The sequence below is a fragment of the Oncorhynchus mykiss genome, chromosome 26 (genome assembly GCF_057628025.1).
Source record: "Oncorhynchus mykiss isolate SJ-2025 chromosome 26, ASM5762802v1, whole genome shotgun sequence".
Classification (NCBI taxonomy): Eukaryota; Metazoa; Chordata; class Actinopteri; order Salmoniformes; family Salmonidae; genus Oncorhynchus; species Oncorhynchus mykiss.
The window spans coordinates 44,534,668-44,548,031 of NC_143047.1; the positions used below are offsets into that span (position 1 = coordinate 44,534,668).

Below are 13,364 nucleotides of genomic sequence, written 5' to 3' on the forward strand. Positions count from 1 at the left end.
TCTCTGAGTAATGGTGGTGTAGGGCAGCATGTCTCTGAGTAATGGTAGAGTAGGGCAGCATGTCTCTGTGTAATGGTAGTATAGGGCAGCATGTCTCTGAGTAATGGTGGTGTAGGGCAGCATGTCTCTGAGTAATGGTAGAGTAGGGCAGCATGTCTCTGTGTAATGGTTGCATAGGGCAGCTTGTCTCTGTGTAATGGTAGTATAGGGCAGCATGTCTCTGTGTAATGGTAGAGTAGGGCAGCATGTCTCTGAGTAATGGTAGAGTAGGGCAGCATGTCTCTGAGTAATGGTAGAGTAGGGCAGCATGTCTCTGTGTAATGGGTGCATAGGGCAGCATGTCTCTGAGTAATGGTGGTGTAGGGCAGCATGTCTCTGAGTAATGGTGGTATAGGGCAGCATGTCTCTGAGTAATGGTGGTGTAGGGCAGCATGTCTCTGAGTAATGGTAGAGTAGGGCAGCATGTCTCTGAGTAATGGTAGAGTAGGGCAGCATGTCTCTGAGTAATGGTAGAGTAGGGCAGCATGTCTCTGAGTAATGGTAGAGTAGGGCAGCATGTCTCTGAGTAATGGTAGAGTAGGGCAGCATGTCTCTGAGTAATGGTAGAGTAGGGCAGCATGTCTCTGTGTAATGGTAGAGTAGGGCAGCATGTCTCTGAGTAATGGTAGTATAGGGCAGCATGTCTCTGTGTAATGGTAGAGTAGGGCAGCATGTCTCTGACTAATGGTGGTGTAGGGCAGCATGTCTCTGAGTAATCGTAGTATAGGGCAGCATGTCTCTGAGTAATGGTGGTGTAGGGCAGCATGTCTCTGAGTAATGGTGGTGTAGGGCAGCATGTCTCTGAGTAATGGTGGTGTAGGGCAGCATGTCATTAATGTTAGCTCTCCGTGTACATTTAAGGGCCAGCCTTTCTACACTGTTCCGGGCCAATTGTAATTTGCCTAAGTCCCTCTTTGTGTCACTTGACCATATGACTGGACGGGGGTCCAGGTGCGATAAAACCAGGGTCTTACACAGGTAATATTACACTTAGATATGTGGCACACACGTCCAGCCACCCCTCAATGTTTTTCTATTCAGCATGGGAACAGACAGACCCCTGGGAAAATCCTGACGTTGGTGATCCCTTTTCCCGAAGTGTTCTCATATGTTAGACGGGGAAAAGGGAGATCGCTATCTAGCTTACTCATGACCTAGAAAACAAGCTATCCTGAACTTTAAACCACCAGTTTGTGGATTCAGTCTGCTACAGGATGTGGCCTGTAGCGTACACGGGGAACCGACGTGGAAGTACAGATTACTTTTCAGAAGTAGCTGTTTGACGGAATGAGGGATTCTAAAAGTTTGACAGAATGAGGGATTCTAGAGGTTTGACAGAATGAGGGATTCTAGAGGTTTGACAGAATGAGGGATAATAGAGGTTTGACAGAATGAGGGATTCTGAAGGTTTGACAGAATGGGGGATTCTAAAAGCTTGACAGAATGAGGGATTCTGAAGGTTTGACAGTATGAGGGATTCTAAAGGTTTGATAGAATGAGGGATTCTAAAAGTTTGACAGTATGAGGGATTCTAAAGGTTTGATAGAATGAGGGATTCTAAAAGTTTGACAGTATGAGGGATTCTAAAGGTTTGACAGAATGAAGGATTCTAAAGGTTTGACAGCGTTGAGATTGGTTTGTCCCCACCCTGGCGGTAGACACAAAGATAGTTCAGTCAATCCTGCTGCTTGAAGACGATATCTTTGTGAAAGGGCGTATCGTTTAGACGTTTTACCTGATATCCAGGATGGAAAATTGAGATGGGATGGGAGGAACGGGAAAAGTGGATCGGAGGGAGGTGTGTTTGTGATGGGGGGAGACGGAAAGAGGATTCGTTACTCGGTAGGAGTAGGAGGAGTGATTCACTGATTCCTGTTACACACACTTCTCGACCTTTACAAGAACCAACTTATCACACACTCCTCGACCTTTACGAGAACCAACCTATCCCACACGAGCATCATGGGAAGGAGATGTGGATGCATGAGAAGCCTGTCATGAGTGTTTAATAATGGCCTGCAACTGGATATTCTAGTGGGGAGGTTGGAAGTCCTGGTCAATATGGACACAATGAGGCCTTATACCGCAGAGCGCTGCAACCTGGACTCAGGGGTAGACGTAATGTTTTGTATGTTATGTATTAATTAGTGGATGTCCATTATCCATTTCGTATGATATATGTTTACGAATTCCAATTTGCTGTGGCTCATGTCAGCTATGTGTCTTACGTTAATGCTAGCTAGGTGGCTAGCATTAGCTAGGTGGCTAGCGTTAGCTAGGCTAGGGGTTAGGTGTAGGTTTAGGGTTAAGGTTAAGGTTAGGGTTAGGACTTAGCTTAAAGGGTTACGGTTAGGGTTAGAGGATGGGTTAGCTAACGTGCTAAGTACTTGCAACGTAGCTAAAAAGTAGTAAGTAGTCGCAAAGTTGATAATTAGTTGTCCGTGATGAGATTTGAACACACAGCCTTTGGGTTGCTAACCGTTGGCGTTACACCTCTACCCATCTGTCTTATGTAACCATACCAAACGTAACATATCATACTAATTGGAGTGTCCCAGATTTACATGTACTATGATACGTCTAGTCTATGAGACCAAGCTTTGTAGAGGGACAGTGATGGCTGCATTTGGAGTATTGATGGGAGTATTGATAAATCAATGGGGAAGTGATAGGCTAGGAAAGTGCCATTGAGGGCTTACAGCAGCCTACCTGTTGCGTTAGATTAAAAAGCAATCCTGGCTTTTACAAAATGTCTATAAAATTAGTTTTGAAAATATGCTCCACCAACACAAGTGTTACAGGAGGTCAACTGCAGTTATTCCTCAGTACGAAGACTTAAAAAAACAAAAAAACTAATGGGAAATCATTAGTGAAGGTGCTGACAGCAGAACCCCATTTTGTTTTCAATCACAATGGGGCACCTTGTTTATGAACTAAAATGTAGACCTTTCAACCATTCCTAACTTTTCCACAATTAACATGTCTGTTGAACTCATATGAACCTGAAGTTGCAGGTGGAGGCAGGATCTGATAAATTATAAATTATTACACGTTATCGCAAAATCACAACGAGACTTTATCTCGTTATAGCAGGATATTTATTTTAGTGATCCGTTTTCAGAAAAGTAACGTTCCACTCAGTTTGCATTACCTGATCCTCATGATCTGAGGTTTCATCTGTTCTCCTTGCCCCCGACGCATGCTCTCTCTCTCTCTCTCTCTCTCTCTCTCTGTCTCTTTCTCTGTCTCTCTCTCTCTCTCTCTCTCTCTCTCTCTCTCTCTCTCTCTCTCTCTCATAAAATCGTTTTTATGAGCTGAGACATTCCACTCGTTATGAATTTGTGTAATTCTGCCCATGCAACTACCCCTTGGTCCCCCTCTCCGTTCTCTCTTCTCTCTATCCCCTTCTCTCTCCGTCTATAAGTGGCTTTTCTTTTGTTGTTTATGTAGTAAACAGGTGGTGTGTAGGGTGCTCAGGTGTCGGTTAAGCCTCTTAAATAAATTCCTGCTACCACGTTTAACTAGTACCATCAACACTTTCTCATTATCACCATGAGAGACAGAGGGTTGTGATCTTCCTCATTCTACCACGTTTAACTAGTACCATCAACACGTTCTCATTATCACCATGAGAGACAGAGGGCTGTGCTCTTCCTCATTCTAACACTTTCTCATTATCACCATGAGAGACAGAGGGTTGTGCTCTTCCTCATTCTAACACGCTTCATCATCATCATAAGGGACAGAGGGTTGTGCTCTTCCTGTGTTCTCTCGTCCTCAGCCTAGCTCTTCCTGTGCTCTCTCGTCCTCAGCCTAGCTCTTCCTGTGTTCTCTCGTCCTCAGCCTAGCTCTTCCTGTGTTCTCTCTTCCTCAGCATAGTTCTTCCTGTTTTCTCTCTTCCTCAGCCTAGCTCTTCCTGTGTTCTCTCTTCCTCAGCCTAGCTCTTCCTGTGTTCTCTCGTCCTCAGCCTAGCTCTTCCTGTGTTCTCTCTTCCTCAGCCTTGCTCTTCCTGAGCTCTCTTCCTCAGTCTAGCTCTTCCTGAGCTCTCTCTTCCTCAGCATAGTTCTTCCTGTGCTCTCTCGTCCTCAGCCTAGCTCTTCCTTTGCTCTCTCTTCCTCAGTCTAAAGTTTAGACAAGAGAAAGAAAATATAGACAGCCCAGCTAGCACACAACGTTCTGAGAACCATATATTTCTTAGAGCTTGGTGAGAGCGTGGTTGTCCTATGGTTATTTTGCTTACAAGCTTCCACAACATTCTGGGAATGGTGCAGGATAGTTGCTTGGCTTTGGAACATTCTCAGCACATTTAATGAACTTGAAAAAAAAATATATTTTCCTGGTATTTTATTACTTTAACAGAATATTTCCTTAAAGTGGTTACATTTAGTAAAATGTTTGGCAATGTTCTAGGAATGTTCTCCAACCTGTTTGACATTGGGAATGTTCCAAATAGTTCAGAGAATATCAAGAAAAACCCTTTCTTCTGTGGGAATTTCAGTACTTCAGCGTAACGTTTCCTACAGGTTTCTTCAGGGTTCTATTTAAAATCACGTTCCCAAATTGTTCTGAGCACATTAAGAAAACGTTCCATAAAAACCACAAGAAGGCTTTGGTAACTTTCAGAGAACGTTCTAAAAATGTTTATTTTTTTTAAAAAGACATTCCGTTCTCAGAACGTGAAGAAACATTAAGGCAAACTAAGCTACTGTAGGAGTGTTATTAAAAGTCTTATTGAAACATTCATTGAACGTTTTCAGGAAGTTATTAAAAAAAAACTCCAAATAACCTATCATTTCCATTCTTAGAACGTTAATAAAACCTCCCAGAAAAAACATTCTCAGAACCTCCATGCAACCTAAATATAAACGTTCTCAGAACCTTCCTGCAACCTAAAAATAAACATTCTCAGAACCTCCCTGCAACCTAAAAATAAACGTTCTCAAAACCTCCCTGGAACCTAAAAATAAACATCCTCAGAACCTCCCTGCAACCTAAAAATAAACGTCCTCAGAACCTCCCTGCAACCTAAAAATAAACGTCCTCAGAACCTCCCTGCAACCTAAAAATAAACGTCCTCAGAACCTCCCTTCAACCTAAAAATAAACTCTCTCAGAACGTCCCTGCAACCTAAAAATTGAATTTGACCTGTCAGGAAACATATGTGTATCTTACATTGTGATAGCGTAACCCATATAGTTGTGTACCATCCTCACTAAATACCCTTCTCTGTATTCAACCTGGGAAAAAGTTCCACATCTCAATAATGAACCCTGTAGAATTCAACTTCTGGCACTGACTTGCACCAGCCCTCCCATCCAGAAAATGCCAACACTGCCCAAGATTTCCTCACCTTCGTATTGGGCATTCCTGGCAGAAATAAGAGCCTGTTAAGAAAAAGATTGAAAGACTAATGCTGTCATGCCTGTCGGTCCAGGCCTTTTTAAGGCATAAGACAAGGTGGTCTGGGCGAGCTGGATCCAGCTTAAAACAATGTTCAGCTACATACAGAATATGAATGAGTTGGTGCAAAAAATGACAATGTACTGTTAAAATGTACACATTTGTGAAATTGATATAAATCCTACTAATCCGTTGTTACATGAACAGTTTAAGTGTTAAATAAATGAACTTGAAGTTAAAATGAGTTAGAATGTGTTGTCGTGACATCACTTTAAGCATTACAAGTACATGATTATGACTTGCAGAATGACTATTCACCACTGTCTTCATTATACAGGTATGCACAGTTATACACAAATAGATAAGGTTTAATTAAACGAGCGATAGAGAAAGATGAATTCATTGACTGAGATGTATTCCTAGCTACTGCACGCCAGCACAGTCAGACTGTAGTAGAGAAGGAGTTATTATGGAAGCTTTGATCGGGGTAATCGATCCAGCGGCTTGGCGGACGGGTAAAGAAAGCTGTTAACACCACTTTATCTGCAGTGTAACTTTACACAGATGAACCTCTAGGTTTGTGGCCAGACCATTTAATGTGTCGCTTCATTGTCTACTGTCCCCAGCCTCTCCTCTCCTCTCCTCTCTCTCTCTCTCTCTCTCTCTCTCTCTCTCTCTCCTCTCCTCTCCTCTCCTCTCCTCTCTCTCTCTCTCTCTCTCTCTCTCTCTCTCTCTCTCTCTCTCTCTCTCTCTCCTCTCCTCTCCTCTCCTCTCCTCTCCTCTCCTCTCCTCTCCTCTCCTCTCCTCTCCTCTCTCTCTCTCTCTCTCTCTCTCTCTCTCTCTCTCCCCCCCCCTCCCCCTCCCTCCAGGGGATATAACTGTGACCCGTCGACGTGATATTACAAGATATTTATCAGCCCTGTCGCTCTAACAGTGTGGAGACCCAATGGAACGGCCCGGACAAAGGCTGTTTCTCTCTATCTCTGAGAATCCTAATCGTCTGGTTTTCTCATGTAACGAGTGTTTCTCCTTTTCATCCAGAGTTTACCCCCCCCCCCCCCCCCCCCCCTTACCTTTTGTCATTTCCTGACTGTAGCGGTAGTTACTGGATCCAGACTGAGTCTTGCGCTCCCTCTGTCGTTCAGTCCTCTTGGGCACAGAGTTGGGCAAAAGATCAACTGAAATCAAACTATAGTTGTCACATGTGCCGAAAACAACAGGTGTACCGTGAAATACTTACTGTATGAATGTAATGAAGTAACAGTAATGAGGCTGAATACAGGGGCTACCGGTACCGAGTCAATGTGGATGCTATATACAGGGGCTACCGGTACCGAGTCAATGTGGTACCGGTACCGAGTCAATGTGGATGCTATATACAGGGGCTACCGGTACCGAGTCAATGTGTTACCGGTACCGAGTCAATGTGGTACCGGTACCGAGTCAATGTGGTACCGGTACCGAGTCAATGTGGAGGCTATTTACAGGGGCTACCGGTACCGAGTCAATGTGGAGGCTATATACAGGGGCTACCGGTACCGAATCAATGTGGAGGCTATTTACAGGGGCTACCGGTACCGAGTCAATGTGGAGGCTATATACAGGGGCTACCGGTACCGAGTCAATGTGGAGGCTATGTACAGGGGCTTCCGGTACTAAGTCAATGTGGAGGCTATATACAGGGGCTACCGGTACCGAGTCAATGTGGAGGCTATATACAGGGGCTTCCGGTACTAAGTCAATGTGGAGGCTATATACAGGGGCTACCGGTACCGAGTCAATGTGTTACCGGTACAGTGTCAATGTGGAGGCTATAAACAGCGAGCAGCAGCAGTGTAAAAACCAATGGAGGGCGGTGGGGGAAACTAACGGAGGGTGGTGGGGGAAACCAGTGGAGGGCGGTGGGGGAAACCAATGGAGGGCGGTGGGGGAAACCAATGGAGGGTGGTGGGGGAAACCAACGGAGGGCAGTGGGGGAAACCAATGGAGGGCGGTGGGGGAAACCAATGGAGGGCGGTGGGGGAAACCAACGGAGGGCGGTGGGGGAAACCAATGGAGGGCGGTGGAGGAAACCAGTGGAGGGCGGTGGGGGAAACCAATGGAGGGCGGTGGAGGAAACCAATGGAGGGCGGTGGGGGAAACCAATGGAGGGCGGTGGGGGAAGCCAATGGAGGGCGGTGGGGGAAACCAATGGAGGGCGGTGGGGGAAACCAATGGAGGGCGGTGGGGGAAACCAATGGAGGGCGGTGGGGGAAACCAATGGAGGGCGGTGGGGGAAACCAATGGAGGGTGGTGGGGGAAACCAATGGAGGGCGGTGGGGGAAACCAATGGAGGGCGGTGGAGGAAACCAATGGAGGGCGGTGGGGGAAACCAACGGAGGGCGGTGGGGGAAACCAACGGAGGGCGGTGGGGGAAACCAACGGAGGGCGGTGGGGGAAACCAACGGAGGGCGGTGGGGGAAACCAATGGAGGGCGGTGGGGGAGTCCATGTAAATCGTCCGGGTGGCGATGAACTTAGTAGAGTACCTGCACAGAGACACAGTATCTCTATGTGTGAAAAAGGTACAAAGCAAATGTAAGTTTTGTTCTACAAGTAGAGAAACAGATGAATTCTGAACTGAAGTGAATAAACCGGACAGCTGTGTTTGTGTGTGTTTTCCAGATTGCTGAAACATGGTGATGAGTGTTTTGAGCCTGACGCCTGCCCCTGCCTCTGGAAGGGGAAAGAGTACTATCCAGGAGATAGAGTCACCTCCCCCTGTCATCAATGGTACGTTTAAAAAACAACTCATACACTGACTTTTCCAGAGATGAAACTCTTCTCGAACCAAACAGGATATGTACCAAACGCAACACGTTTTAGGAGAGAGTGGAACCTAATTATCTACAGTCATAAATCAGTGAATGGTTTTCAGATCATTTCCTGTACAGAAGTATGACACAGAGAGGTTTTGTTTCTTCCCAACACCCCTCTATATTCAACCCCTTATAAGATCGATCATATATACAGCTTTCATTTGCCATGACATTTCAAGACTCTGAGTCACTGACAAATTTGTTGACTCAGCACCTGGCAAAACCTGCCAATGTGTGGCCGAATTGAAGACAAACTTTCGAGCAGCTAACAATTTTCCAGGATCATTCCTGAGCTTTAGGTGATGAGTCTTGTATAGATTGTACCGACGGTGAGACTGTTCACCTGATATCCATAACCCTCTATTATCTATCATAGAAAATCACCTCCCAGCTCTGGTTTACAGAGAGTCCTTGTATGAGGGCCGTTCATTCAACAGTCTCTCTGTCCCTGCCGAGTGAAACAGTGATCCCAGTCTGTCTCCTTTCTTCTCTCCATCCATTTCTTCTTCTAGCAGTTAGCAAGAGAAGAGGAGAGATAGGGATCTGTATAATAGCACTATGAACGCTGGTGATTCAACATTTGGCAGTTGACGAGATCCCTACTTTTCGGACAGATGATAATCACTGGGGGCCTCCCGAACAAAAGGCGGTCATTAGTTATGACAGAATGTGCTTACATTAAGTGGTAGCAGTTTGCTGGCAGGTTGGTACTGAATCGTGATGGTTGACGCTGTGTGTCTCTTTCAGTGTCTGCCAGCATGGAACATTCCAGTGTGTGTTCCGTCCGTGTCCGTCCATGTGCACAGCCTATGGGGACCGCCACTACAGGACCTTTGATGGTCTACTGTTTGACTACGTTGGAGTCTGTAAAGTCTACCTAGTAAAGGTATGATGTTTGACTACGTTAGAGTGTGTAGTCTACCTAGTAAAGGTATGATATTTGACTATGTTAGAGTGTGTAGTCTACCTAGTAAAGGTATGATATTTGACTACGTTAGAGTGTGTAAAGTCTACCTAGTAAAGGTATGATATTTGACTACGTTAGAGTGTGTAAAGTCTACCTAGTAAAGGTATGATATTTGACTACGTTAGAGTGTGTAAAGTCTACCTAGTAAAGGTATGATATTTGACTATGTTAGAGTGTGTAGTCTACCTAGTAAAGGTATGATATTTGACTACGTTAGAGTGTGTAAAGTCTACCTAGTAAAGGTATGATATTTGACTATGTTAGAGTGTGTAGTCTACCTAGTAAAGGTATGATATTTGACTACGTTAGAGTGTGTAAAGTCTACCTAGTAAAGGTATGATGTTTGACTACGTTAGAGTGTGTAAAGTCTACCTAGTAAAGGTATGATGTTTGACTACGTTAGAGTGTGTAAAGTCTACCTAGTAAAGGTATGATATTTGACTACGTTAGAGTGTGTAAAGTCTACCTAGTAAAGGTATGATATTTGACTACGTTAGAGTGTGTAAAGTCTACCTAGGAAAAGGTACCACAGTCACATTTCCAGTACTCAAGTTCATATATGTTTCCTTGTTATTTGATAATAAAATGGGTTGACTAAATGTAATGCAAGAAATCTGTGAAAGCTAGATATCCGTGTATGGATGAAGGGATTGATGAATAGACTGGCTTAGGGTTTAAATACTCAATATACACGTTACGTAGTTTTCAGTAGCATCGTTCTGTCCTGGGTTAGCTTGCTATTTTCATGTTGTTTTTCCCATCCCACCTTCAGAGCAGTGCTGATCTGATGATGAGTGTGACTGCTGAGAACGTGGACTGTTACGACAGCGGCGTCATCTGCAGGAAATCTCTACTCATCAACATTGGTAGATCTTTCATTGCGTTCGACGACGACAGTGGCAAACCAGTAAGTGCATGCTCCTGCTCCTGCTCCTGCTCCTTCTCCTTCTCCTGCTTGCTGCTACCAAGTCTGGCCACCGCTGGGATGCCTCCCAGTTTCCACTAGCGGCTCGTTACTTGTTTGCTTACTTGCTTTCGATAGGGTTAATGTAACCTACAGTGTTATAAGAAATGTTTGATGAAAACATTACAGAGAGAAACTACCCTTAACCCCTTAACCCCTGACCCCTCAGACCCAATGAATATCACATTACTATTGTCACACCTTACCAATTATGGCACAAATTTCACCTATTTAAGACTACCTTATTCATGATCCCTGCCCTCTTCCCTGTCCTCCAGCTTGTCCTTTCCCTGTCCTCCATCTTCACCTCTTCCCTGTCCTCTTCCCTGTCCTCCATCTTGTCCTCTTCCCTGTCCTCTGTCTTGTCCTCTTCCCCGTCTTCCTCCCTGTCCTCTTCACTGTCCTCGTCCTTGACCTCTACCTTGTCCTCTTTTCTGTCATCTTCCCTGTCCTCTTCTCCCTCCTCTAACTTGTCCTCTTCCCTGTTCTCTTCTCTGTCCTCTCCCCTGTCCTCTGTCTTGTCCTCTGTCCTTAATAAACCATAAAGAAATTAGGTAAAAACATCACATGGGGGCACTACCCCCGACCCCCCTGGCTCACCTCAACCTGTTCATCCGTATTGATCTAATTCCTGTCCATTGTCCTGTTTCCTGTCCTCCACCCTGTGTAGAACCCGTCCAGTGTGATCGACTGGAGGCAGGAGGTGTTCATATGGAGCGCTGGGCTCTTCACCGTGGTCCACGTTCCCGAGGAGGACCTGACCGTGCTCTGGGATCGCAAGACAACGGTCCACATCCAGGCTGGACCACGCTGGCAGGTCAGGCACCATGGGTTGTTAGTGTTCCACATACCCTACCCTAGAATAACATGGGCCCTGTCATTACAAAGCAGCTGCTGTCTCCTATAGCAGTCTTTCTCAACCCAGTCCTATGGATCCTCCAATCCGTCACACCTTATTCAACAAATCAACTAATCACCAAGCCCTTGATTAGCACCATCAGGTCACCAAGCCCTTGATTAGCACCATCAGGTCACCAAGCCCTTGATTAGCACCATCAGGTCACCAAGCTCTTGATTAGCACCATCAGGTCACCAAGCCCTTGATTAGCACCATCAGGTCACCAAGCCCTTGATTAGCACCATCAGGTCACCAAGCTCTTGATTAGCATCATCAGGTCACCAACCCCTTGATTAGCACCATCAGGTCACCAAGCCCTTGATTAGCACCATCAGGTCATCAAGCCCTTGATTAGCACCATCAGGTCATCAAGCCCTTGATTAGCACCATCAGGTCATCAAGCCCTTGATTAGCACCATCAGGTCACCAAGCTCTTGATTAGCATCATCAGGTCACCAACCTCTTGATTAGCACCATCAGGTCACCAACGTCTTGATTAGCACCATCAGGTCACCAACCTCTTGATTAGCACCATCAGGTCACCAACCTCTTGATTAGCACCATCAGGTCACCAACCCCTTGATTAGCACCATCAGGTCACCAACATCTTGATTAGCACCATCAGGTCACCAAGCCCTTGATTAGCACCATCAAGTCACCAACATCTTGATTAGCACCATCAGGTCACCAAGCCCTTGATTAGCACCATCAGGTCACCAACGTCTTTATTAGCACCATCAGGTCACCAACCTCTTGATTAGCACCATCAGGTCACCAACCCCTTGATTAGCACCATCAGGTCACCAACATCTTGATTAGCACCATCAGGTCACCAAGCCCTTGATTAGCACCATCAGGTCACCAACGTCTTGATTAGCACCATCAGATCACCAACGTCTTGATTAGCACCATCAGGTCACCAACCTCTTGATTAGCACCATCAGGTCACCAACCTCTTGATTAGCACCATCAGGTCACCAAGCCCTTGATTAGCACCATCAGGTCACCAACATCTTGATTAGCACCATCAGGTCACCAACCCCTTGATTAGCACCATCAGGTCACCAAGCCCTTGATTAGCACCACCAGGTCACCAATGTCTTGATTAGCACCATTAGGTCACCAACGTCTTGATTAGCACCATCAGGTCACCAAGCCCTTGATTTGCACCATCAGGTCACCAAGCCCTTCCTTATTACTATACAGAGCTGTGATTGGTGTCATATTCATGTGAGTACTGTGTTCAGGGCAAGCTGAGTGGTCTGTGTGGGAACTTTGACCTGAGGACGGTCAATGAGATGAGGACACCAGAGAACATAGACTCTGCCACTCCTCAGGAGTTTGGCAACAGCTGGACGGCAGCTGAGGCAAGTTTCAAAACCCCCACGGTCTATTCTCAGTGGATAGTCTGTGTGTGTGCGTGTGCGTGTGTGTGTGTGTGCGTGTGTTCATACATGATACAGGTGTCTATTGTCCGTCTTCTAACGTTAGATATGTGTGTGTCCAGTGTGTTAACAGCCCAGACATCAGACACCCCTGCAGTCTGAACCCCCTGAGGGAGCCGTTCTCCAAGAGGCAGTGTGGAGTCCTGCTCAGCGAGGTCTTCCTGGTCTGCCACCCGGTGGTGAGTATGGAGTATGACAGCCAGCAGCTCAACCAATGGAGGGAAGGTTGTGTTGCGAGTGTGTGAGAGTGGGTATGCATACGCATGTATCTGTTTCTGGATATGTGTGTGTGTGTTTACGTCTGTGTGTGTGTGTGTGTGTGTGTGTGTGTGTGTGTGTGTGAGTTTACGTCTGTGTGTGTGTGTATGTGTGTGCAGAAGAGCATGTGTGTGTGTGTGTGTGTGTGTGTGTGTGTGTGTGTGTGTGTGTGTGTGTGTGTGTGTTTACGTCTGTGTGTGTGTGTGTGTGTGTGTGTGTGTGTGTGTGTGTGTGTGTGTGTGTGTGTGTGTGTGAGTTTACGTCTGTGTGTGTGTGTATGTGTGTGCAGAAGAGCATGTGTGTGTCTATACTGTGACATGCAGTTTCTCCCACTGCTGTTTCAGCTGTCTGTGTTGATGAGTACTAGGGGTGTGGTGTGTGAGGGGGGGGCGGGTTGGTTCTGGTTATTTGAGTCACCTCCCAGAGGCCGCTTGACTCACTGTAAAGCACAGACATTAATCAGGATCTTACTGTCTTACTGTAGGCTGTCTCACAGATCTCTGTGTGGCTTGATGTTACTGTGGCTGTTAGTATTA

General features: G+C 46.0%; 1 protein-coding gene across 1 annotated transcript in view; it reads left to right on the forward strand.

Annotated features, from left to right (window-relative positions):
- otog (otogelin) overlaps window positions 1-13,364 on the forward strand; it is a 123,823-nt gene that overhangs the window by 45,854 nt on the left and 64,605 nt on the right. The window contains exons 24-29 of the mRNA XM_090221657.1: window positions 8,103-8,210; window positions 9,044-9,182; window positions 10,036-10,170; window positions 10,898-11,044; window positions 12,373-12,492; window positions 12,633-12,749. Of these exons, the coding sequence (XP_090077783.1) occupies window positions 8,103-8,210; window positions 9,044-9,182; window positions 10,036-10,170; window positions 10,898-11,044; window positions 12,373-12,492; window positions 12,633-12,749 (766 nt within the window). The remainder of the gene's footprint in view (window positions 1-8,102; window positions 8,211-9,043; window positions 9,183-10,035; window positions 10,171-10,897; window positions 11,045-12,372; window positions 12,493-12,632; window positions 12,750-13,364) is intronic.